Here is a 24,972-nt window from a genome sequence, read left to right as displayed (position 1 = left end):
GGTTTGGTTTCATTCAAATGTATAATGATTAATGTAGTGCTGTACGTGCATTACATTTATATACATTTTTTGTTTCTTGCTTCATTATAAACGGCAATTGTTTGAATAAAGCTCTCATTGAAATCTTGTCTACGGGGCTACACATTTGTGGCATTCAAACTTCAGTTAACAAAATCAGATGTCATGAATTTTAATATAAGTAACATCACAGGAACTGATTCCACTCAGTTGTAGAAACAGCCCATTAGCCTGGCTGAATGAACCTCAGGCTATTAGCCTAGTAGAACAAACCTCAGGCCTGTTATATCTAGGCTCATCTTACAAAGACTGGTATAGCATCTCACATTTAAGCTATCCCAGGTCTTCAGGAGGGAAACAGGTACAACACATTTTCGATTCCAAATATTCCTACACAACATGCCTAACCAACATGAAGTAACAGCACTATGAACAATGACCCTTCAGATCATTTGTTTGTCAAATTAAGGATGACAACAGCAGAGGAGAAACTATGTTTGTGCAGTACACATTAATATTGCTCTTTATATGTATGTATGTTTGTGTGAATGTTGTGGGGGTCGCTGATTACATTTTTCATTAGATGGATCCAACATCGAGTATGGGACCTGCAGGCAACACTTTTTAATTATCTCAGAACTTATCTCAGAGCTTAAAGAGCATCAACAGAACACTAAGGGAGCAGGAGTCATCTGCAATACTCGCAGGTCTCTTCCTGCACTCAATAGACGTCTCAGTCAAATTAGTGTGTCCTTAATAGTCTCATCTATTCTTTTTATTCCTCTCCCTCTTTTAATAGCCATTGACAGTAATTATATTAAGTTGGAGATCAACTGTCCCAAGAAATGACTTATGCAATTGCATTTCAAACACTGCATAATCATGTCAGTGACGTCAGCTCCTTATTTTTGCGCTCACAATTGTATTTTGCATTTTTCATGCGGCTAGACCCTGCTAGGCTGACGACACGATGTAAACTATTTTATAATTAGGTTAGACGTCGGTCGCACACGTCATACGATTAATATATGAAAACATGACTTATGGCAATGATTTATTGGAAGTCGATCTAAAGAAAACATAAAACAAGCTAATAGTCGCATTAATTCGCCCAGTCCTAAATTTCTGATGAATAAATCAATTAAAATAACCATGCCAAAAGCTAAATTAAATTGAAGACCCATGCCAAAAATGAAGTAATTAGATAAAAAAGACAATTACTACATTGATGGCTGCAGTCCAACTAAATGCATCTCGAGTGTCTCTTGACATTTGGCACAGTATCATAAACTTAAATTGAGTTAATTAATCTGACGGTCACAAATGACCATAAAGCAAGATGTCCATGAAATTAATCGGGCTGGAGCGGAGGTAACGTTTAATGTGAAATAGTTGAAAGTTGCGTTAATTGGCTGCGGGTGGACTCCAGACGAACCACAAATCTGCAACGTTAGTTTACTCGGGCAATCAGGCAGAGCGCGCGCGTGGAACGTACACGCGGGTCAAGTCGCGCGAAGCGTCACCATGGCGATACAGTTCGACTTCCATTCACGAGTTCGTATCAAGGCGATGAAATCCTCGTCCGCACGCATATCTGCCTTACGCTGTAAGAGTTTAGTTTGGGAAATATTCCCTTGAACATGAACTTTGTGAAATTCTACACATTTCCCGTCGTAAAAAATCTTTATATATGTGAACATGTTACCTAACCGTTCCTAATCCTACCTGAGCGGGTTAATTGAGTCTGTTTATCGTGAAAAACACCGAAGTCAAACGGGATGTCGTTCACGTCGCCGCATCTGTTTGACGTGCCACATAGCAAATGAAATAAAGCCAAGCGTGTCTATGCGCTCCCTGGACTTCCAGTAACAAAATAACACCGTAATTCACACACGTACCGCCATTTGACATGCACGTACTTACCGACTAAAAGACCACGTCCAAAATCTCAAAAGGATTCCCCGTAAATGCTGTTTCATATGGAGGAATAAGTTTGAGCCGCTGTTCTAGCGCACCCCGCTAAGCTCCGCCATCTCCAGCAGCCGAGTGAGGCGCGGTGTGGGCGGGTGGGTTCGGGTTAGTGCGGGCTGGGCTCAGCACCACAGCTCCACGTTTGACGTTTGCTTTAGCTGTCTTACCCCATGAAGTTTTTTTCTTCTTGAAAGTTGAAATTCGCACTTTACTTTAATTTCTCAGAATCTGCCTGCATGTTTACCTTTCATGTTTACCGTTGTGTTATAGCCAATTTAGCCTATTGCACCGTATGGAATTTGTGTTATAATTTAGCCTATTTTACAATATATGGGATTTGTATTATAATTTAGCATATAGTCTGTTACACTATGTGGTATTGTGTCTTTAAAAATATTTATAGCTTAGTGAACGTGGCAAAAACAATCACGAAACCTTTAGCGGTTGTCAGGGATGCCACGGAATACAGATGCTTAACACATGGCTCGATGGAAAAAAGTCAATTATATTTTATATCGTCCACAATCGCGCTGTATTATTACTCCTAAATCACATCATAACCACTTTTATCTGTGTAATAGTGAGCAGTAACACATCATTTGATCTAAAAGAAACGTATTTGGCTTTCGCAAAAAGTTAAATAATTCTAATATTGAGAATGTTCTATAGATGTTGTATCTATAGTGTATATAGTATATTGTAATATATAGTTTCAACAGTTTTTGTCAGTCCGGTATTATGAGTGCAGGCGTTGGTGATGCCATCTTTCGGTTCCAATATGTACTACAGCCAACAGATCGCTGATCCAAATAGATTGAATACATAAATGAATATTTTTCAAAGACACCTACAGTTCACAGTTATATAATAGTACTGACGTATTGACCAAACTTTATTATGTAAAGCCAGATGCTTACTTCTGTCTTCTTAGAGAATGCTGGCTACTCTTAAACCCACTAAGTGATTTCTGCTCTGAAGGATTTATCTGAACATAAAAGACTGGAATGCAATTTCATCTCAGATTTTCCCATGTGTATGTGCATACGAGCTCACTAATTAAACCACCATTAAAAACAACGAAGGGATTCCTGAACATGATGAGCAGAGCAAGTACAGGGATTTGTAATTATTAGAAGCAGATTAAAGACATCGATTCTTAAATCCATAAGCATGGGGTTGGCACTTTATTTTAAATGATTAATATAAATGACTGTTTGCATGACATAGATGAGTGATGTGGGCGGCATGTTCTCCCAAAGTTGAAATGAAACCCACGCCACTGCTTAAATCTGAGAAAGGAAGTAAGGAGAGGTATTCTTACATATGAGAATTGAAGATGTAGCATAAGGAGAGGGATGCTTCTGTGTCAGAAACATTTGATCTGACATGCAGAATAATGGAGGCTTTAAAGGCAGGAGGCCTGATGTAGTTACTGTGCACCAAAGACCACCCCTGAAATGTTTTCAATTTGCCACTGAAAGAGGCAGAAAGAAAAATGCCACAAGAAAGTTTTATTTTGGCACCTGTCACACATTAAAATATTCAAAGCATTTTTACAGAGCTAGCAGAAATTTGACATAAGACTGAATGATTGGTAACATCACATAAAGATGATTGTATGACATGCAACTGATATGTTCAAACCCTTGGAAGCTAACGGTCCTTTTTTTCTGGAGTGCATTTGAGCCCTGTGGTGGTCAGAAGTCTCCTGAGGGCCAGATCACAAAGACATGGCTGCTTAAGATAAGAGCAGGCACCACCCGCCAAACGATCTAATGTAACATCAAGGCGGTTGACAGAAAGCAGAAAAAAGCTCCTAGTGCAGTTTTATTTGAACATTTTCCATACTAAAAGAACTGCTTTCTCATCTATCTCAGATGGATTTGTTGCCACTATGGGATGTAAGGAAATCTGGTGCTCATAGACTCATGAAGCAGATACACATAAGAGACACAAAAGTTACAGTTTTGTTAAGGTGGTTATTGATTATGCATAGTGGAAGAAATGATTTAATGATCAATTTGAAACCCATAATATATTTTGAAAGACATGGCCTGCTTCAATGACTCGAGGGTTGATTAAAGAGCCAGAATGCATCAGTGCGTCTTGCAATCTGGTACGACATATTTCCAGCACGAAGATGCATGTATTAATAAATGACAATTTATAGGAAAATCTTTCTATATCTAGTGTTCTACCATTCAAAGATGCCCATGAGCAAAACCTTCCTTACTGGAGCACAAGAATGGAAGTCTTCAGCTTCACATGTTGTCATTTGTAAGTTGTACTGCACGTGCTCTATGGCGTTTACTGCACATGCTCTATGGCGTTTCCTCTCAGAATGAAAGCTTGTGCAGTGCATAAGAATTGCTGCATCTCAATTACTTATTTACAGTCTATGTGCAGCCAATTATTAATTAGTAAATCATTATATTTTACAAAGCCCTTAACACTCTTTTCCCCTGTATTAACTGAAATGCAAAATGTAGTACATGAGTCACTGCATTAACCAAATCCATATCCTGTCATCTAGATAAAACTGTATGCTCAGACTATTCTAAAAGCAAAGGGCACATTTGATAAGCCTGCTACAGTACAGGACCTACAATATACAGTGCTGCTTGAAGCTTTGTGAACTCCTTGAGTAGTTTAGATGTTTCTGTTGTTTTACCATGATTCTCTTATTTTATCATCACCAGTTTTTGTGAGCAGGCTACATTAAACATGGAATCAGAGCAAGTGCAAAAGTAAATGAACCAAAGCTGCATTGATAAAGTCAGTAACGTAAAAGGTGAAACACACGTGAGTGCTCAAGTAATCAATTATGCAGACCAATTAAGCAATTAAGAAGCACCAGAGAAATAATTTAGGTAAAGGCCAATCCATACATCACATCTAGAGAGTTGCAGACCTCTCTGGCAGTAACAGCCCAACACATTCCAATAAAACTACCAAGGAATGGCTTAAGAGACTGAAGATTTGCACTCTGGATTGGCCTAGTCAATGTCTGGACCTCAATCCCATAGAAATGCTGTAGCAAGATCTGAAGTGGATGGTACACACCAGATGTCCCTCCAACCTCTCTCAACTGGTGGAGATTTTGCAAATTTTGCAAATTTACAAATTTTGATTTACAAGATTTGAATGTTCATTTATATTGGGTTATTTTAGTTTTTATTTAGAAGACAATGACCACGTTTGGGTGGTTCACAAAATGTCAAGCAGCACTGTAGCTGAAATCCAATCAAGTAAAAAATACAATATTGCCTCCCACTGGACGATCAACACACAGTTGCTACAACGATGAATAGTAGCATTAAGACTTGTTACAAAATAAAGTGACCTGAAATTGACAAATATAAAATAACATCCCCAAAACGTCCTTACATCAGACACATTAATAGTTACAGTTCAAAGGCAATACTGAAAATGAGAAACCTTCCAGGTTTCCCCCATCAGACAAAGAGAACCGGCATTAGCATTTCTGCCCTAACATGTGTAAAATGACACTTTGAATGGCTTTTATGACACTTTTTAATGCTGTCACAGACAAAACCAAGTACACCATACATGAACTGAATTATGGCTATTCCCTATTCTATTTTCCGTAGTCCCTATTCAAAATCACCACTTAGAGTCTAGAACATCAAAGAAGACTGTAAAAAAAACAGATTCCAGATTTTTTCTGTTGCCTGAACATATGACTTTAGCACATTTCGAGGCATTCATGGAAGCTTTGTGGCTTTTATGACCCGCCGCGAACTCTGAGATCTAAACACAACCTCAACATTTTATGACCACTATATTCATCTAATGGAAGTCACAACACTGGGAAAAAAATCCTACATAAAAACCATTAGAGTCTGAACATCAGCATGTCTGTCTAGTAAGTCAGGGGATTAATTAACAGTATTCAGTAGCCAAAGGGTTAAAAAAAATTGTTGGTTTTTGTTTGTTTGTTTTACCCTCACTACAGGAGTAATATATGTCTATCCAATAAATAAATATAAATAAACCTGCTCACACAGAGCTAATGCTGCTGTTCTCTACCATGCAGAAGAACCGCACAGCTGCACTGAATGGCTTTTCAATACAATACATACATTAACATGCATCGTGGCACCCTCTCAGCACTACGACATGTAAATAACTAACACCTACCACCCCTCGAACTTCACAACACATCACTCACCTCGCATTTCCAGAGGGTAAGCAAAGACTAAATGCTATTGACCAAGACCTCTAAATGTTATGGACCACCGAAATCAGGTGTAAAGACTCAGTTGGGAGTGAATTCCAAAGGGCTGTAGCAGAGTGCAGTGTGTTGAATGCACAGAGCAGTGGATGGTGCCTTGTGCCCTCCGGCACGTGTTCCTGTGTGTAGTCCCGTGGTCAGTGGTGCGGCCGATGGTCCGGGGAGCAGTTCAGTGCTGCAGTGGGGCGGTGCTGTGCGTCACCTGCTCGATCCAGGGCAGGTAGCGGCTCACCCGCGCGTACACGCCCGGGTAGGAAGGCTCTCCACAGCCGTGACCCCAGGAGATGACCCCAGTGAGCACCCAGCGCCCAGCCTCGCCCTGGCACACCAGAGGACCCCCGCTATCGCCCTGGCAGCTGTCGGCGCGCTGGCCGAGGTCGGAGGTCATGCTGCCGGCACACAGCATGCTGTGACTGTTGAAATGCTCGCTGTAACGCTTCTTACACTGCCACGAGGGCAGGAGAGGAACCCAGGCCTGCAGGAGGGTGCCCGAGGGCCTGGTGTCTGAGAGAGAGAGAGAGAGAGAGAGAGAGAGAGAGAGAGAGAGAGAGAGATAACAGTAGGAACCTCTGTTCAAGGAAAGAAGTGTATCCAAGCAGTAAACAGAATGACACCAGTTTCACTTAGGACACCTTCAGCTCAAGGCCCGTGTTACCTGACGTGCCCCAGCCGGTGATGATGCACGACGCGGGCCTCTTGCCCCACTTGCTGCCAGGCGCGGGCAGGCAGGCGGCGTTGGTGTGGGGGTTGAAGGACACACATTTGCCCTCGGCTCCCCTGAGCCGGACCAGAGCCACGTCATGCTCCCAGCTCTCGCTGCTGTACTTCCTGTGAACCTCCACGTGCACAGGCGTGAGCATGCGCTCAAAGTCATCCTGCTCGTCCGTGTGGTAGTCCCCCAGCTTCACCACGTACCGAGACGCATCACTGCCAAACCTGCAGTGGGAGGAGAGACAATAGGACAGAGAGACAGACAGACAGAGAGACAGACAGCGAGGGAGATGATTTAAGTCTCAGTGATGTAAGTTCCAAAACCTAAGCTTCATAATGGCCCAGTGCATCATCACAATTTACAATACTTCACATGTTGGGATTAATAATAAGACTAGTGCAGTGTGTGTTCGTGTCCAGCAGGTGGCACTCTCACCGTTTGAAACAGTGGGCTGCAGTGAGCAGCCAGCAGGAGTTGATGAGAGTGGCTCCACACAGAGGCTGAGATCCTGTAGACTGAGATTTGAGCCACAGGGACGCCTGCCACGGCCAGTCCCCTCTGACCGCACACACATGGACAACACACAAAGAAAGATCTAATTTAACTGCAGCTAACAGGGCAGTAACTGTCCCATTACAGGCTGTAAAACTTCCAAATTATCTCAACATCAAGACAAGAAAAAATGATTTGGTAGAAAATGGTACAAACAAAGAGCGCACGTGCAGTCACCTAAGAGACTTGTACCCGCCGACGATCCTTTTGCTGCGTTTTTCGGCTCCGCCCCTCATGCCGCAGGTGGGTGTGCCCACCACGGCGATATCGGTCTCTGGCTCAGGAACGTAGTCGCACACCACTCCTGCGTCCTGGCCGTGCTTACACACGTGGCTCTCCGGCTCTTTCGCAGGACAGTGTCCCAGGAGAGACTCTTTGCCCGTGCACCTCACGTTGGACAAGTGGACCGGGCCCTTCCCTGCACCAAAGTACCCCATTGGACGCACCTTTGATATGCCACTGCCCCATGGAAGAGACAAGACAGAATCATACACAGTCATCATACACAGTGACTACGCCAGGTTTAACACGACACGTCAGATCAAACATCCTCCTAAGCACCAAACATCATCATCTTCAATCACTAAGAAGAGTTTCTTCAGCTTGTGCACTTCAAGTGCCCTTTGTGCCAGCGTCCGAAAGTGAGACAACTGCACCCTACATCTCCCAAACTAGGGAGACTCCACGGCAGACGCAACGCTCTCTGTGTGACCGCTGAACAGAAGGTGAGCCTTACGTGAGTCCCAGCTGTCTGCAGACCACGGCAGCATTGACATCATTCCAGCCATAGTCACAGATGCCGCCCCACTCTCCGTTCAGGAAGACCTCCACTCGGCCCTCCTTCCTGCTCTCACCGGCCACCAGGCGCACCGGAGGACCTGAGGGCGACCCAGGACGATAATGGCTGCTCGGCAAACCACGCCGAGTTATTAGCAACTTTACTAGCACGCTGTGGGTGCAGCGACTTTGAGCGAAATGAGCAGCATGACGCAATGCAAAGCAGAAACGTGTTAGTGAGAGATAACTCACCAAGTCCCCAAAGGATGGCAATTTACACACAGTGCCTTCAGCCAAAGGTTTTGGATACAGAATGCTTCACAAATATTTAGCAACTTAAAATCATACTCATGGCTATATGAGGGTGATTATAATTCCGGCACATTAACATGATGTGGAAACTTGTAATGAATAGAGAAATGCTACGGGCTGAAAAAAATGTCATCAACAGTTGGACAACAGGCAGATATGGTGATTGTAAAAACAATAAATAATGTTGTGTGCTGTTATACAGCTAAATGTCAGCTGGAGGGCTTTGGTCACCAAGGACTACAAATGGCTTTATTGAATTTCAAATAGAAATCTTTATCGACAGAGGAGTGTTCATGACACTGAAACTCTGCATGTGTTTGTTCTGCCCTTTAGCCCACCGTCAACACCTGACATTTAGGTTTCTGTTGAATTTTAAAGGCAACAGGGAGGTGTACCTATTCCCCCACTCCCCCCCCCCCCCCCCCCCCCACACACACACACACACACACACACACACACACACACACACTGGCCTGCAGTGTGGAGCAAGTGAAAGAGGTGTTATCGCAGATTAGCATGCAAACATCTCCACACGTGCATGCACTCGCACACACAAATAGGCACACAAACACGCACATGTCAGAGACACACAAACACCACCGCATCGTCGCCAACCTACCTGTCGTCTCTGGGGCCAGAGGAACCTCGTTGGTCTCGGCCCTGTGGCAACGGACACCCACGTCCTCGCTGTGGGAGCAGTCGTGCCGTCCCCACACGCTGTGCTTACACTCCAGGAGCGAGGACTCGTCGCCCTCACACTGCACGTCGTCCAGCAGGATCAGGCCCACGCCCTCTCCAAACACGCCGGCGGGGGCCACCTCTGCTCCGCCCCTGCAGAGACGTTCACCTTTTCACCCACAATCCACTAAGACGCAGTGGCAATGCGCCCAAGGAAGTCAGAGCCGGGGACCACGGACTCATCCGGACGGAGCTCAGCGGCTCCGCCCGTTCTCATCTAGCAGCGACAACATCGGCATCTGTGGGTGAAGCGCCCGCTTCCCTTTTCACTACGCAGTACATTATACGTCAGTATAACTAATAAAGCGTTCTAAAAAGCTTCAATTGCCGTCTGGTGCACTTTTGACCAAACGTTGACCCCACAAATGTATAAAAAAAAGAAATCCTTGCCAAGTTTCTCAATCATAATCAGTTATTTCAGCATAATGATGTAATGGTGCAAGACTTGGCAGCCGAGGGCGGTACCTGAATCCCAGCTGTCTGCACACCACCTGCGCATGCTGTTCAACCCAGTGGTCATCACACACCGTGCCCCAGTCTCCTGCGTGGTACACCTCCAGCCGGCCCTCCCACGGGTTATCTCCGTCCACCAGTCTCACCACGCCATCTGCAAGGCACACCGAGCCAAGACATGGCTGCAGGTCTACGGCTCCTGAGCATCCTACCAGATGTTCTATACACAACACCAGATAAAAGCCTCTATTTGTCAGGATGTAACAGTTGTGCACGCGTGTGTGTGTGTGTGTGTCCTGACCCGTGTAGGGGTTGCAGGACACTCCGGCGTCCTCCATGTGGTCACAGTTGTGCTGCTCCCAGCCGCTGTGAGGGCACTCGTCCAGGGAGAGTTCGTTCCCTGTGCACTGCACCGCATCCAGCTGGATACGCCCGCCTCCCTGCCCGAAGTGTGCCCACGACCAGGCCTTTGGGATGCCCCTGGGTGTAGCCCACACACACACTCAAAATACACTCGCCAGGTACTATATTTAAAACACCTGCAACGAAGAGCTGCCAAGTCTATAGCTAATCCACTGTGTCAGCCCCCTGTGTCTTCATCTCTCCATCTGTCGTGAGTTTCTGATAACGCCACTTCTGTTTGCTGGATATGTCTGGGTGGTAGACCACACTAAACACAGCAAAGATATTCACATGTGTAAAGGCCCTAGTCATACTGCTCTTTCTAATATACTTGTTCCGTATTAATTCAACCACGAAGGCCAGTCAGACACTGGTATACAGAGTAGAGACTACTTAACACACTGTCTATACTAAAGTGTTCAGAAAATGCATGTATACTATAGTTGTGTCTAATGAACCTGTGGAATACAGGTAAATCTAGGTGTAAGTAACTTATGCACAAGTAGACTGAGCCCTTATGTCATCTTAAGAGTCTTCCCTCCTCTGACACAAACTTTGGAGGAATAACAAAGAAAGGGGCATCAAGAAATAAAGTATAGGTTCTGTTTTTTAAAACACCAAATAAAATCGTAGATTACACATTTCAGCTGATGTTTAATTCAGTGATTTGTTCCCTGTACAAGCTAAAAGTTTTGAATCCTGAGTTCCGCTAAAACAACTTTACCACATCTCTGTAAACAGAGTAAAAACATATTGCAGCATAATATCAATTATTCAGTGTTCTCATCCTCTCTTACACATACATGCAACATGCACGCCAGTATGAGTGTATTCTTCTGCACTGTGCTAAAAACAAAAATAGGTGAAACGACTCTGAGTTGAAAAGTCTGCCGTTGCTGTATATAGATATGTGCAGTGGCCACATATAGATTTTTTTTTACCTCAGTGCAACAACAACAAAAAAATGAACCCTATACAACATTAAGAGGCACAGGCAGTGAACTCACCCTAATCCAAGCTGTCTGCAGACTACCTCAGCATCCATGTCGTCCCACTGGTCATCACATATGGTTCCCCAGTGTCCATCATGATAGACCTCCACCCTACCCTCAAAATCCTCCTCACCCCCTACCAGTCTGAGAGGAGGCCCAGGGCCTGGGAGGGGGGGGCAAACCAACATAACGCAAATCACAACACGCACATGTAGCTGTGGATGAAATTACAAGAGCACAGCAAAACTCCCCATCTCTATGGATTTATTATTTATCATATTTATCAGTCTGTTAAACCCTTTTGTTTTTATTTCTTAAAACTCTGACGTTTCACATTTCAGGTGTCATTTCAAGCACTGTATTTGCAGAGGACAGCTGATCCAAATAACAACAAAAAATGCAGTTTTCAGACATCCAATAATGCAAAGACAACAAGTTGGAGTGGCCACCGCTGGGCCACTGAGCAGACGTTTAACGTCAAAGTGTTCAGACATCCTGGCATGCTCTCCACCGATCTGTCACATGATTTGTGATGATCACAAAGGAGAAGGAGGTGGTCTTGAGCTGGAATACCTCACACTGCAATGGAGCAGCTGCCATACATGTGAATACGTAGAGAAGTCTCTACATTTCCTGAGCTGTGTAACCACACGTGTGAAGTGTGTAAATAGCAACAGCGGCAGAAAGTGGAATAAATGCATTTAGTACAGTGGGAAATAAAAGTAAGTGATGCACAGAATCCTAATGACACTAAAAGTCACTAAAATCCACTGAAATATTATTATTATTATTATTATTATCATTCATATTATTATGATATAATATGTGCTTGTCTGTCCTGGAAAGACACAAACAACTCTAGTGGGATGAGCTAATCAAGCATATCTCTGTCCTCACAGCAGGAACTCAGGAACTCATGAGCTGTTGATTTACAGACATTTCATATTCTATCCCTCCTCTCTCTCTCTCTCTCTCTCTCTCTCCCACACTCCGTTACTCACTCACTCAGACTCAGTGTAATTTGTTCCTTTTATACTTTTATTACTGCTCCATAATAAAACATCTACAGTATATTCTAATACACTTTCATTTCTGTGTTGTTGTTTTAAATATACAGCTCCTAATATGTTAAACATAACGTAAGATCAACACAAAGTTATACATCTTATCCAGAATGGGAGGTTCATTCATTGGTATGAAAGAGCCCAGTAGAACTCTCCTATCTCTCTACTTCAGCCACCTCGTGTTTACCTTTCAGTGTCTCTCCACCTTTCTTCCCAGGTACACACACTCTCTCTGCACACAGCCAGACTCTAAGTTCTTTTTATGTACACACTTATGTGTGGAAGGTCACAGCTTTCAGAGACTCACTCTAAGACTACTGACCTTCAGGCGGGGCACAGACCACCCCAGCCTCGTTGCCATGGCTACAATCGCTCGTAACAAACTTCCGGCTCCTGCACTCCAGGAGGGATCTCTCGTTGCCGCGGCAGCCGAGCCGCGCATAGTGGAAGAGGCCGGAGCCGGGGCCAAAGTAGGAGTGCTGAAGAGCTGTGCCGATATCACTGCAAACACACACACACACACACACACACACACACACACACACACACACACACACACACACACACACACACACAGACACACACACACACACAAACACACACATACTCATACACACACACACACACACACATACACACACACACACACACACACACACACACACACACACACACACACACACACACACACACACACACAGACACACACACACACACAAACACACACACACACACACACACAGACACACACACACACACACACACACACAGCAGCCGTGCACATTCACATAGAGCACACAGACACATGGCACATACAGATAAAGCCATACAAATGTATACTGCTTACATTTCTATCCACAGAAAAATTTGACTATATTTCTATATCGATTCTATCAATAAATTACAATCAACTAAAGCACAGAATTACAGTAAAGTGCAGAGACACAAATTGAATGTTAACAATAGCAGTGGTTAACACGTTTTTTCTTTTACTAATACTGCCATTAAAATGAAAAACTCCCATAACAATAAAAATGTGCTTGCCATACCCCAGCCCAAGCTGTCTGCAGACCACACTGGCATCACGGTCAGTCCAGTGAGTGTCACACACAGAGCCCCACTGGCCATTCAGGTATACCTCCAGACGTCCACTCTTAGAGGAAGAGCCCCCCACCAGTCTGGCTGCCCCTGATGGGGGGGAGAAAGAGAGGTGATGAGATGAAACTACATGTACTTCTAACAGACATATTACGGTGTCTGGTTATTAACAAGAGTGACTAATGCATCACAAAGTGCGATATGGCACCTTCACCTTGGTAGAACCTCTGGTGATTTATTGAGCAGCACTGTTTCAAGTGTCAAAGATGAATTTGGCTTTCAAAAATAGCACAACTCTCAGTAGAAGTAGAGCTTGGGCTGTTTATAGCCTGAAGCTAAAAACCCACTCAGTCAAGATCTCACTTCACATCATGATTTAACAAATGAAAAGCAAAGGAGGCGTTCTTCATCCTTTTCTCCAGGTAAAGTAGAACAAGACAATCTCAGGTGTCTCCCGTGTCATTACAGTAAAAGCGGTCGTACCCTGGTGGCAGTCGCAGTAGGCCCAGCCTATGGCTCCAGAGCTCTGTCTGAAGAAGCACCAGGGATTAGATTCACGGTCAGGATTTCGGCAGTAGCTGTGTTCTCCCAGGCCTCTGCCAGGGTACTGCTGCACGTAATCAGGGAACTCGGTCCACTTCAGACAGGGTGAGCCTGAGTCCGTCTGAGACACGGTGCCGTTGTAGTATCCCAGTTCAGTAAAACCTTCCGAACACGAGAGAGGGCCTGCAAGAGTGAAAAGAAAATGAAAAGATGATACACAGTAGTAGCAGTCTTTGAGCCTGCATGTATTGGATTATAAAATATTTCATTTGTGTGTGTGTGTGTGTGTTGAAAAAACACTTATGCTTTCTGCAGTGAAAAAACAACTACAACTACTTCAGCTGATTCCTCCTCCAATGGAGAATTGAAACAGTACCTGGAACTGTATGCTGTACGTTGGGGAATATGCAAACTAGGAAGTGGAAGTGTGGCCTGTCTATCTGTGACCCGTGGCCTGTCTATCTGTGACCCATGGCCTGTCTATCTGTGACCCGTGGCCTGTCTATCTGTGACCCATGGCCTGTCTATCTGTGACCTGTGACGTGTCTATCTGTGACCCGTGGCCTGTCTATCTGTGACCCATGGAATGTCTATCTGTGACCCATGGCCTGTCTATCTGTGACCCGTGGCCTGTCTATCTGTGACCTGTGACCTATCTATCTGTGACCCGTGGCCTGTCTATCTGTGACCCATGGAATGTCTATCTGTGACCCATGGCCTGTCTATCTGTGACCTGTGGCCTGTCTATCTGTGACCCGTGGCCTGTCTATCTGTGACCCATGGCCTGTCTATCTGTGACCTGTGACCTGTCTATCTGTGACCCGTGGCCTGTCTATCTGTGACCCATGGCCTGTCTATCTGTGACCTGTGACCTGTCTATCTGTGACCCGTGGCCTGTCTATCTGTGACCCATGGAATGTCTATCTGTGACCCATGGCCTGTCTATCTGTGACTCGTGGCCTGTCTATCTGTGACCCATGGCCTGTCTATCTGTGACCTGTGACCTGTCTATCTGTGACCCGTGGCCTGTCTATCTGTGACCCATGGCCTGTCTATCTGTGACCCGTGGCCTGTCTATCTGTGACCTGTGACCTGTCTATCTGTGACCCATGGCCTGTCTATCTGTGACCTGTGACCTGTCTATCTGTGACCCGTGGCCTGTCTATCTGTGACCTGTGACCTGTCTATCTGTGACCCATGGCCTGTCTATCTGTGACCTGTCTATCTGTGACCCATGGCCTGTCTATCTGTGACCTGTGGCCTGTCTATCTGTGACCCGTGGCCTGTCTATCTGTGACCCATGGCCTGTCTATCTGTGACCTGTGACCTGTCTATCTGTGACCCGTGGCCTGTCTATCTGTGACCCATGGCCTGTCTATCTGTGACCTGTGACCTGTCTATCTGTGACCCGTGGCCTGTCTATCTGTGACCCATGGAATGTCTATCTGTGACCCATGGCCTGTCTATCTGTGACCCGTGGCCTGTCTATCTGTGACCCATGGCCTGTCTATCTGTGACCAGTGACCTGTCTATCTGTGACCCGTGGCCTGTCTATCTGTGACCCATGGCCTGTCTATCTGTGACCTGTGACCTGTCTATCTGTGACCCGTGGCCTGTCTATCTGTGACCCATGGAATGTCTATCTGTGACCCATGGCCTGTCTATCTGTGACCCGTGGCCTGTCTATCTGTGACCCATGGCCTGTCTATCTGTGACCTGTGACCTGTCTATCTGTGACCCGTGGCCTGTCTATCTGTGACCCATGGCCTGTCTATCTGTGACCCGTGGCCTGTCTATCTGTGACCTGTGACCTGTCTATCTGTGACCCATGGCCTGTCTATCTGTGACCTGTGACCTGTCTATCTGTGACCCGTGGCCTGTCTATCTGTGACCTGTCTATCTGTGACCCATGGCCTGTCTATCTGTGACCTGTCTATCTGTGACCCATGGCCTGTCTATCTGTGACCTGTGACCTGTCTATCTGTGACCCGTGGCCTGTCTATCTGTGACCTGTGACCTGTCTATCTGTGACCCATGGCCTGTCTATCTGTGACCCGTGGCCTGTCTATCTGTGACCTGTGACCTGTCTATCTGTGACCTGTCTATCTGTGACCCATGGCCTGTCTATCTGTGACCCGTGGCCTGTCTATCTGTGACCTGTGACCTGTCTATCTGTGACCTGTCTATCTGTGACCCATGGCCTGTCTATCTGTGACCCGTGGCCTGTCTATCTGTGACCCGTGACCTGTCTATCTGTGACCTGTGGCCTGTCTATCTGTGACCCATTGAATGTCTATCTGTGACCCGTGACCTGTCTATCTGTGACCTGTGGGTCTCTATCCTGCACTCCTAAAAAATTGCAAATAAACAATGAACATCACACAACCCTGCAGGCAAGTACTAAATACAAAATCAATAAAAATATTGGAGTGACTAAAACTGCAAATACATATTCAGCTCTCTGAGGTTAAACCATTTGTCTAATTATGCATTCAACTGCTGGTGGTAAAAAAAAATGTTGTTATAATGTAGAAACCTTCCAACAACATGGAAATACATATATAAAAACATACATATGTACTGTAATATGATTCTGCTCATTTAAATTCTCATTCCCCCCATTTACTCTACATAATTTGAGCCCAGAATAATCAGCATTAAAAAGCTTAATTTCGTGCACAGACTTCTACAGGTCTAGGCTTGCCAACGGAAGCTGGCTGACCAAGAGCCGCTGGAAGACCTGGGGCCTTGTAGCAGGTCTGTGTTTATCTCCCAGGAACACTTGCCTTGGCTTGTCCAGCACCCCCCCCCCCCCCCCCCCCCCCACACACACACACACACACACACACACACCAGCTTTGGTTCCTCAGCCCAAGGCTGAAGAATGAAGTCAGAGGGAACACAAAGGGAAGACAACGTGACCCACACTCTGCTTCACTCCCCAACATAGAGGATGAAGGATCAGAGAGGCTCTTGCTCCAGAATGCTCCAGAAACCACTTTTAAATTCACAATGGGTGTCAAACTTGGTAGCTCATTTGAGGTCAGAAGTTCAGAGTACCTTGCATGGGGACAGAGAATCCTGGAAAAATGAATAAATGCCATGTAACTAAACAGCTATGTAAAATTAGCTGATTGTTGTAAGTTAATTTGACTAATTGCACCAGTTGTTTTTGTATGAGTCCATCTCTTTAAACACTGTAGAATACAATGGAAAAGTTACAGGAAAACACTCTCATGAATGTGTAGAGGAATATACTCATGAAGCCATTTTCCCAGCTCCATTTGGGCTGTGAAATGTTGCAGGCAGTGCATAAACAACTCTTTTTCAACACTCTTAGCACAAGCCCCAAATGTCAGCAAATTTTCTGAGTCTGTTGGTAACTTTCACAAAATGTGCTGGACTGAGATGCATCGTTCAAAGACAGAGAAAGCCGGTCTGGAGAGGATTCAGTCTTCTGCAGTTAATTTTCTGCTAACTCCGTCATTTCTTCCACCCCTAAATCCTCAACACCATGACCCAGCAGTAGTCACACTGACACATCTTGCCTTCCAACTTTGCATTGCATGACAAAATGCACAAGTTATGGACAGAGGAACGCACTGTTAATCTCACGTATGACTGGTATGTTGACATCAGCAGCACTGTTCTCACTTCCTGAGCCAGACTAGAGCTAAACAATATCAGACCCAAACTCACTAAAGACATATGGTGGGTAAGTGTGCAGCAAGGGGATTAATGGAATCCTAGCCAAACCTAAATGGACCAATTGCAATCAAGACGGAGCTGAATTAGAGGTTTTAAAGCAGAATGACTGAGAGTGCTCTCAAAATGAGTTGTGCCAACTTGAACACCAACCCTTGGGAAATCGTTCATTGCGTTTCTATTTAATTGGGCGCACAAAGACGTGTGGAGTGGAGTAAAGCTGTCGATAAAGCAAACTGCAAGAAAACAAAACAAAGGCAAACTAATAAATAACCCGTTCTTATTACAGCCAAAATCAGATAGGTCATCAAATGGGTCATCATCTTAGAAAATGGTTTATTATAAAACAGGCAGAACAATTACACCGAGAAGGTTTATTAGAGGAAATAGAATGAAAACAGGAAGCGAAGGTGCAGTAATAGTGCCAGGCAGTAATAATGAGAGAGAGGTACAGGGCATCAGGGCATGGAGAAAGAGACAGCCATGCTGATTCAGCAGTTCAGGCCTCAGTGCTCTGATTCCTATCTCACCGCATTAGTTCAGCAGTGAAATGGCTGCTGGTCAGGGTTTTCTCCACTTCCACATCATGGCAGTGAGAGGGCGAGTAGGACTGAAGGCAACAGTGAAAATTAAGAATGGTCCTCAGACAACATACGACCGGAGGTGGATTAGCCTATATTAACCCTAACCAATCCCGATAATTTTTAAGAACAATTAGACGTAACCTAAGATAACATGACAAAAATCAAGGAGATCATGACAAATGCAGACATGACTAACACCGAGTTACTTCTCTAGGCTGAAAAAATAACAACTCCTTTATTGAAAATATAGTGGCCCGATCTTACTCCAGCTATGCTACAGGTAACGAAAGCTAATACATGGCAACTATACAGTACCTAATGCACTGGTGGATTACTGCACAAAATTCATCATTCAAACATTATGAATTCAAAATTACATTTGGATAAGTATAGTAACAAATATAATTCTATAAAGGTTTATTTTTTACTGCCAAAATTTCGGCATATAAATATACTCAAGGTAGGATGATTTCCGTTAAACACAAGGTGTGGTTAACATGCTTGCAGGGCCACCCATCTCCGAGACGTGGTTGTTGAACCGCTGTGGTGACATTCGTTTTCATTTGATCTTGATTTAATTCCACAGTGAACAAAAACAGGAACATGTGCATGCAGACCAGACACAAGGTGGGCGATGAGGCATCAAAGCTGTCAGGGACGCAGGGCTGCCAACGATGGGCCCAGAGACACTCAGGAGATGAACCTGGGGCCTTCAAGCTTTTCAAAGGACACTGAGATCTCATCAGAATATCAAAACTGTGAGACATGCCAGATCCAACCGAAGCTCAAATAAGCACGACAAAGATTGCAGTTTCATTTTTGTGCTTTGCAAAAAAATATATAAAAAGTTACACTACAGTTCCAGAATCAGGCAAATAGGGGGGGAAATGCAACTGGAAACATTTGTGTCTTGCTGTACATCAATGAAACACAGTGCACAAGAAACACCACACACTGAGAGTAGGGAAGAAAAACAGGGGAGCTGCAGCATGGGCTGTTCAAGCGTGCGTGTGTGTGTGTGTGTGTGTGTGTGTGTGTGTGTGTGTGTGTGTGTGTGTGTGTGTGTGTGTGTGTGTGTGTGTGTGTGTGTGCGCGCAGCCTGTGGGGGAGCTCAGCTCTCTCTTAGATGCATTCCCTTCCTGTGCTAATGGGAGAGCAACAGCGGAACGAATGGCAGCAAAAATCATGTCATTTACCCAAAACATGTGCACAGCATCCTCACACACACACACACACACACACACACACACACACACACACACACACACACACACACATACAAGCTTTCCAGCGCTCTGCGCAACGGGACTACTCATTCTCTCTTCCCCCACTAATCCATTTCCTCTCCACAATAAATATTCGATACGGTTCATACAGAGCACCGCCATAGGCCAAGTGTGTGTGCAAGCAAGCACTCAGTGTGGGCTACGCCTACAGCAGCAGGAGTGACAACTGCTACGCTAATGAAAACCTTAGCAGAAGGTTATGTGTGAGGCTTACGTGGATGTCTAGCATAGTAACACTTAAACTTTGTCATTTATTATTCCCTTTGTAAAGCCTCCACTGTAGACTCTGAAAGTACTAAGTACTAAAAAAAGTAGTATAAAAAAGATGGAACGAAAAACTAGAGAAAAAGACATCTTCATTTGTGAACTTAGGCCATAAATGTCACACCCTCCCAGATCCATGCAAATAAAACAAAAAGACATAAAAGTTCAAAGTAATTCCCAACGCTGCGCCTCGTTCTTTTGATGTGCGCATGCTGCCTCTTGGCACAGGCCGTTCGGATAATCTTTTCTTTGGACCAAACACAAATCATTTAATCTGAGGCCTATCTAACTTCGAGCTTCACGCGGCCGTCTGATTGGCTGAGCCCAGTCAGGCTGCTTATCAGTCCTCATGCAGTGACATCAAAGCACTGCGAGTCATTAGCGCTGTGAGATTGAGGCTGGAGAATTTCACGCTGTTGAGGCACATGAGGGAAGAAAAGAGGAAAACCTGACAGACATCAGCATGAGATGAAACACCATTACGGGACAGCTGCCCTCATCAACCTGCTAGATGTGTTATTGCTAGTAACAAGAATAAGCCAATAACAGCACGTAAATGTCATGTCTTCAAGTCATGTGAACACTTTCTGAATGATGTATGCTTATTCTTAGTGCATTTGCTATCGTGAACCTACTGTGTATCCTACTAAGTTAACATTAGTTTATATTAAAAATAGTGTATTGTTACTCCTACAGGCTTGATAAATGTAATGTATTATACGCTGTCAAGCATCGGCATTGAAAAAGAGCACATCTGGCCTCACCTGTATTCTGAACTGTATTCAGGTAGCTGTCATCACCAATCACCTGCAGGGAGAAAAATCACAAACAGTTGACATGCACAGAGCTGACAGAATTCTGAAGTGGTTTGTATTTGTGTGAGCTTGTGCCTGTTTTTCTTTCAGAAAAGGGCTTTATCTTCTTCAATGTCATACGCATGCACAGCAGTGCGTACTCTCTGTAGGCTACCCACGCTCTCACGTGGCTCTGGGGAAGCCATGACAATTGTCACACATAAGATTATAGAGAACATAAATGTCAGTTACATTTTTAAGTTGACCTTTTCTCCAGATTACAGGACCTGACAGGTGACATCCTGAGTGGTATGAAGGTCTAAATTAACCAGATCGTTTGCTTGTCTTAAAACTGAAAAAATAGATAAATTATTATGAAAATAATTGATGAAACACATATGGCTCAGTATCAAAATTACTTTAATTTAATATTTTGTGAGGGGGCAGGACTAGAATTAGATTTAGTTTTTCATTGACAACCTGCTTTATAATATCAAGAGGTAAATGAACGGACTATAATAGTAATAAACTGTCTGGACTTAACCCTGTTTTTTGTACTCGACAATATATCTGTGAAACTGGGTAAAAAGCAGACAGAATGTATCCAAAGTCAATTAAAGGCTATTGTGCTTACCCGTCACCTTGGCCCAAAAACATTGGCATTTCTGAGTTACTGTGAGTCTGTAATGCAGGATATGTCCTTACATCCTTCACTCTTATTTTGGTTCATGTCATATCTTTTCAGGAGAAAACAATACACAATAGCTCATAACTAATGTATTTCAGCTGCAAAACTACATACATTTGATTATCTCTCTTTTTACATTCAAATTCAACTAAAGCCTTTTTCATATAATGCACAATGTGTAATTTAGGTTCGTCACCTTTCCAACAAGCGAAACCTGGACACCCCTATTGCATCACCATTCATGTGTCCTCCCCCTCCACTTTGCATTTGACACTACCTACTGACTTGTGATTGGCCTAGTTCTGTCAGTGGGAGGGGAGAGTGAGGAGAAGTAAACAAACTGAGACATAAACGGAAAAAACGGACATCTGGACGGGTGGTAGACCTATCTGGACGGGTGGTAGACCTATCTGTTTTCAGCCTTCCTGCCTTCAAATGTCCTGGGACCTATTACCCCTAATCATGACAAGTTGGGACAAGATGGTCAATGCAAATCACGAACGCAGTGATTTGATGTATTTCACTGCACACAGAATGAACACAAGATGTTTCATGTCTGGTAAACGTTGTCAATTTCATTTGTAAAAATACAACACATTTCAAAAAATGGTTTGGGGCAATTTAGGACTCGTAACGGAATTTTAAAATTATGTCATCTTAAGCAGATGATGTAAAACGATCATTGTAATCATGATTTGTTATTTAAGCACCATCTGGGAAAGTCCAGGAAAAAACTGGGCCAAATATCACCACTTTACCAACGAATATGTGAGAGAAACATTGACATTTTTACAAACAGTGTATCTCAAAGAAAGCCATAAAGGGGTTTGGATATTTCACAGTGACAATTAAAAGACTCAAGGAATCTGGAGGCATTCCAGTGCTTACAGTGCAGAGGTACAAGCCAAAGCTGATTAACCATGACCTCTGATCCCTCAGAGAGCACCGCATCAAGAACCAGCATTCATCTATAATCAATGTAACCACATGGGCTCAGGATTACTTTGACAAACTTTTGTCAAGCGCTACAATATATAGTTACATACAGTGACAAAAGGAAGCCTTATGCTAACAGTGTCCAGAAGCATCATCAGCTTCTGCGGACTCAGAGGCATCTAAGATGGACTATGTGTACTATGGTCAGACAAATCAATATTTCAAGTGTTTTCTTCTTGTAAGAAATGGACACTGTGTCCTCCAGACCAAATAAGAGAACCATTAAGTATGTTGCCAACAAAATGTCCTAAAGCCTGCTTCCATCATTGCTACAGAACCGAAAACCAGGTATCAGTGCCCTTGGCAAAAGATAACTTACATTTCTGTGACTGTGCCATTAATGCTGAACAGTACATAGTGATTTGGAGGAACATATGCTGCCTTCAAGACATCTTTCCCAGGGACATCCATGAATACTTCAACAAGACAATGCAAAATCACTTTCTGCATACATTACAAAGGCATGGCTGCAGACGACAAGGATGCAGGTGCTGGACTGACCTATCAGGAGTCCTGACCTGTCAGGAGTCCTGACCTATCAGGTGTCCTGACCTGGCCCCAACAAAGAATGTGTAACACAGTTTGAAATACAAAATATAATAACGAAGACCCAAAACTCATTGCAGAAAGGAGAGGACAAAATTACAGGTGATGCACTTAAATCTTTCTTAGCTATGTCTTTTATCAACTCATAAATGGTTTATTGTCGCAATTTCTCTGTTTAATTCATTGCAAGAATCTTTTTTTTATTATTTGGAAAAAAACAGTTCATGAGGTAACACATTAAATGTGCTGTTGTCTTGTTTTCCGCGTAATGCAGGTCAAATATAATATAATTGTAAATGAAATGAAAATCATATGCCTCAACCTTTTCTGAGTTGTGGATGTCCTCCATTAATGTACAAAGGTCAAGTGCACTGGGGAGTGAAGAAGACACTGTAACCTACTTGTGTTACGCACATAATGAGTCTCTGTTATGAGCTGTAGCGTCTGCACTCATATCAATACACTCTGGCCAGTTAAATCCATAACTGCATCTGCCAGTCTCCTTCTAAAGCATCAGTTGGGCTACATACTGACAGGAAACAAAACACCTCAGGAAGGAATACCCCAACTCCCTGTACAGTGAAATAAAACTAAGTATAGATTACATACCAAGAGCCTAGAAATTCTGACATGTGAAAACCAACGACACACAGGAGCCCTATATGACAGTGTCTGAAAGTACAACTTTGTTGCATACATCTTCATTACCTTCTGCTAGCTGTTCAGAACAACCTAAACTAGCCCGAACAACTCATAAATGCTGAATGAGAGAAAGATTATTATTAATACTAATATTAAGAAGGCTATCTTGTATATCGCAGTAGCTCTGGAGTTCATCTATATATTCCTGTAGTGCTGTAATGTCACCCTCGTTTGTTGGATACACCAGCCCTGTTGTTTGATGTGGAGCAAAGTAAAGCAAAATGATGCAGAAAGGTATTTATTTTTGTATTTATACCAACAGAGCACAACTGTGTCTAGAGTGGGAAACACAAAGCACTATTTTGTATAATGATACAATCTAAGATCTTGTGTACGTTTTGCTTCAGAATTATTTTAAATCCATATATACTGAACAAATATATAACCCCGCCTCTCCCTCCTATTCAAAAGCCACAGATATGATCAACCATACCATCTCGAAGAACACTTATTACATCCATTAGCCTTTCACTTAAATATGGGTCAAGGAGTTTCATTTGCAATGGCTTCTTTTGGTCATCTTCGCAGTCATTACAGCTCCACTAATCAAAAAGAAATTACAAACTGTGACCTGGATTTCTCCAAGACATAAAAGGTAGGGTGTAGTTCTTCCCGTGTACAATTAAGCAAACCCCACCACGTAAATGACGCTCCCTGCACGCGCGTGTGTTCCAGTGAGGGTGGTGGCGATGCCCGAATATATTCTAACCGCGTGCGGGCGTTTTATTGAACAATGACAATGATATAAGATGCTGCAATAAAATGACAGAAAATGACACTTTTCGTTCAGACTGAAGCCTAGATATACACAATGCATAAACGCTGAAAGGTAAGCACCATCACAATACATGATTTTAAATGCTTCAAATGGGTTATGATAATTTAATATATGTATATTTCCTCTCGAGAGGAGGCATGGTGAGGATAAACGTATAAACGTATTAAACATGCACTGATTGAACAGCATCTTCAGCGCAGCCTACCTCTGCGTGCACGGGTAGATAGAAGCAGCACGCGCCGATCAGGGCGAACATCTCCCACACGCTTGGCTCCATCCCTATCTCTCGCTGCGGGTGGGTGTCATTGTCCGGTGAGGAACTACTCTTCTGTAATTTCGGGTAACTCCGAGCCCAGATAGCTGAATCGGGTGTCTGTGTCTAACGGTGTCGGCGGCTCACGTTGTGGGCGCGTCTAAAGACCGTTCATCACCAAAGGAACCAGCGTCGCTCCCACAGATCCCTCCTCCCTGCCGCAGGTTCATGTGTGATGCTGAGTCGCTGATGCACCGTGGTGTCGCACACACACACACACACACACACACACACACACACACTGGGGCGACCCACGCTCAGTTAAAAGTACTGGATTTCTCATAGATCCACAATAGAGAGTAAACCGTGTGTCAAAACACTATCTTAAACTTGTGTTTAACTTCGCACTTTGAGCTTGTGTTAACTCGCGCACACATGGATCAACAAAACCCACAAGGACCTAAGATAAATATTAAAGAGTTAAAAAAC

The 24,972-nt window shown here is 43.9% G+C and overlaps 2 protein-coding genes across 2 annotated transcripts in view; both read right to left on the bottom strand.

The window, feature by feature from the left end:
* ndst2b (N-deacetylase/N-sulfotransferase (heparan glucosaminyl) 2b) overlaps positions 1–2,079 on the bottom strand; it is a 43,308-nt gene extending 41,229 nt beyond the window's left edge. The window contains exon 1 of the mRNA XM_076999514.1: positions 1,942–2,079. The gene's annotated coding sequence lies outside the window, so the exon portion shown is untranslated. The remainder of the gene's footprint in view (positions 1–1,941) is intronic.
* A 1,406-nt stretch (positions 2,080–3,485) lies between these two features.
* Positions 3,486–24,726, bottom strand: LOC143510311 (neurotrypsin). The gene is made up of 14 exons (XM_076999513.1): positions 24,436–24,726; positions 20,491–20,533; positions 13,828–14,070; positions 13,296–13,434; positions 12,569–12,747; positions 11,198–11,345; positions 10,090–10,268; positions 9,801–9,942; positions 9,217–9,428; positions 8,245–8,386; positions 7,686–7,967; positions 7,392–7,514; positions 6,900–7,180; positions 3,486–6,748 (listed from the first exon to the last, which is right to left on the bottom strand). Exons 1-14 carry the CDS (start codon positions 24,505–24,507, stop codon positions 6,414–6,416), a joined length of 2,520 nt encoding a protein of 839 aa, XP_076855628.1. The 5' UTR covers positions 24,508–24,726; the 3' UTR covers positions 3,486–6,413.
* Between the last annotated feature and the right edge of the window lie 246 nt (positions 24,727–24,972).

The sequence above is a fragment of the Brachyhypopomus gauderio genome, chromosome 3 (assembly GCF_052324685.1).
Source record: "Brachyhypopomus gauderio isolate BG-103 chromosome 3, BGAUD_0.2, whole genome shotgun sequence".
Lineage (NCBI taxonomy): Eukaryota > Metazoa > Chordata > Actinopteri > Gymnotiformes > Hypopomidae > Brachyhypopomus > Brachyhypopomus gauderio.
Note: the sequence above shows the minus strand (reverse complement) of the source record. Positions and strands in the feature narration are given on the sequence as shown.

What these genes read in the sequence shown, in the direction of transcription:
- LOC143510311 (XM_076999513.1), bottom strand. Translation starts at nt 24,507, where the DNA reads ATGGAGCCAAGCGTGTGGGAGATGTTCGCCCTGATCGGCGCGTGCTGC. An exon ending in TGCAGACAGCTTGGGCTGGG is followed by an intron (nt 12,748 to 13,295) that starts GTATGGCAAGCA and finishes GTGTGTTTGCAG; the next exon opens with TGATATCGGCACAGCTCTTC. An exon ending in CACCGGCTGGGGCACGTCAG is followed by an intron (nt 6,749 to 6,899) that starts GTAACACGGGCC and finishes TCTCTCTCTCAG; the next exon opens with ACACCAGGCCCTCGGGCACC.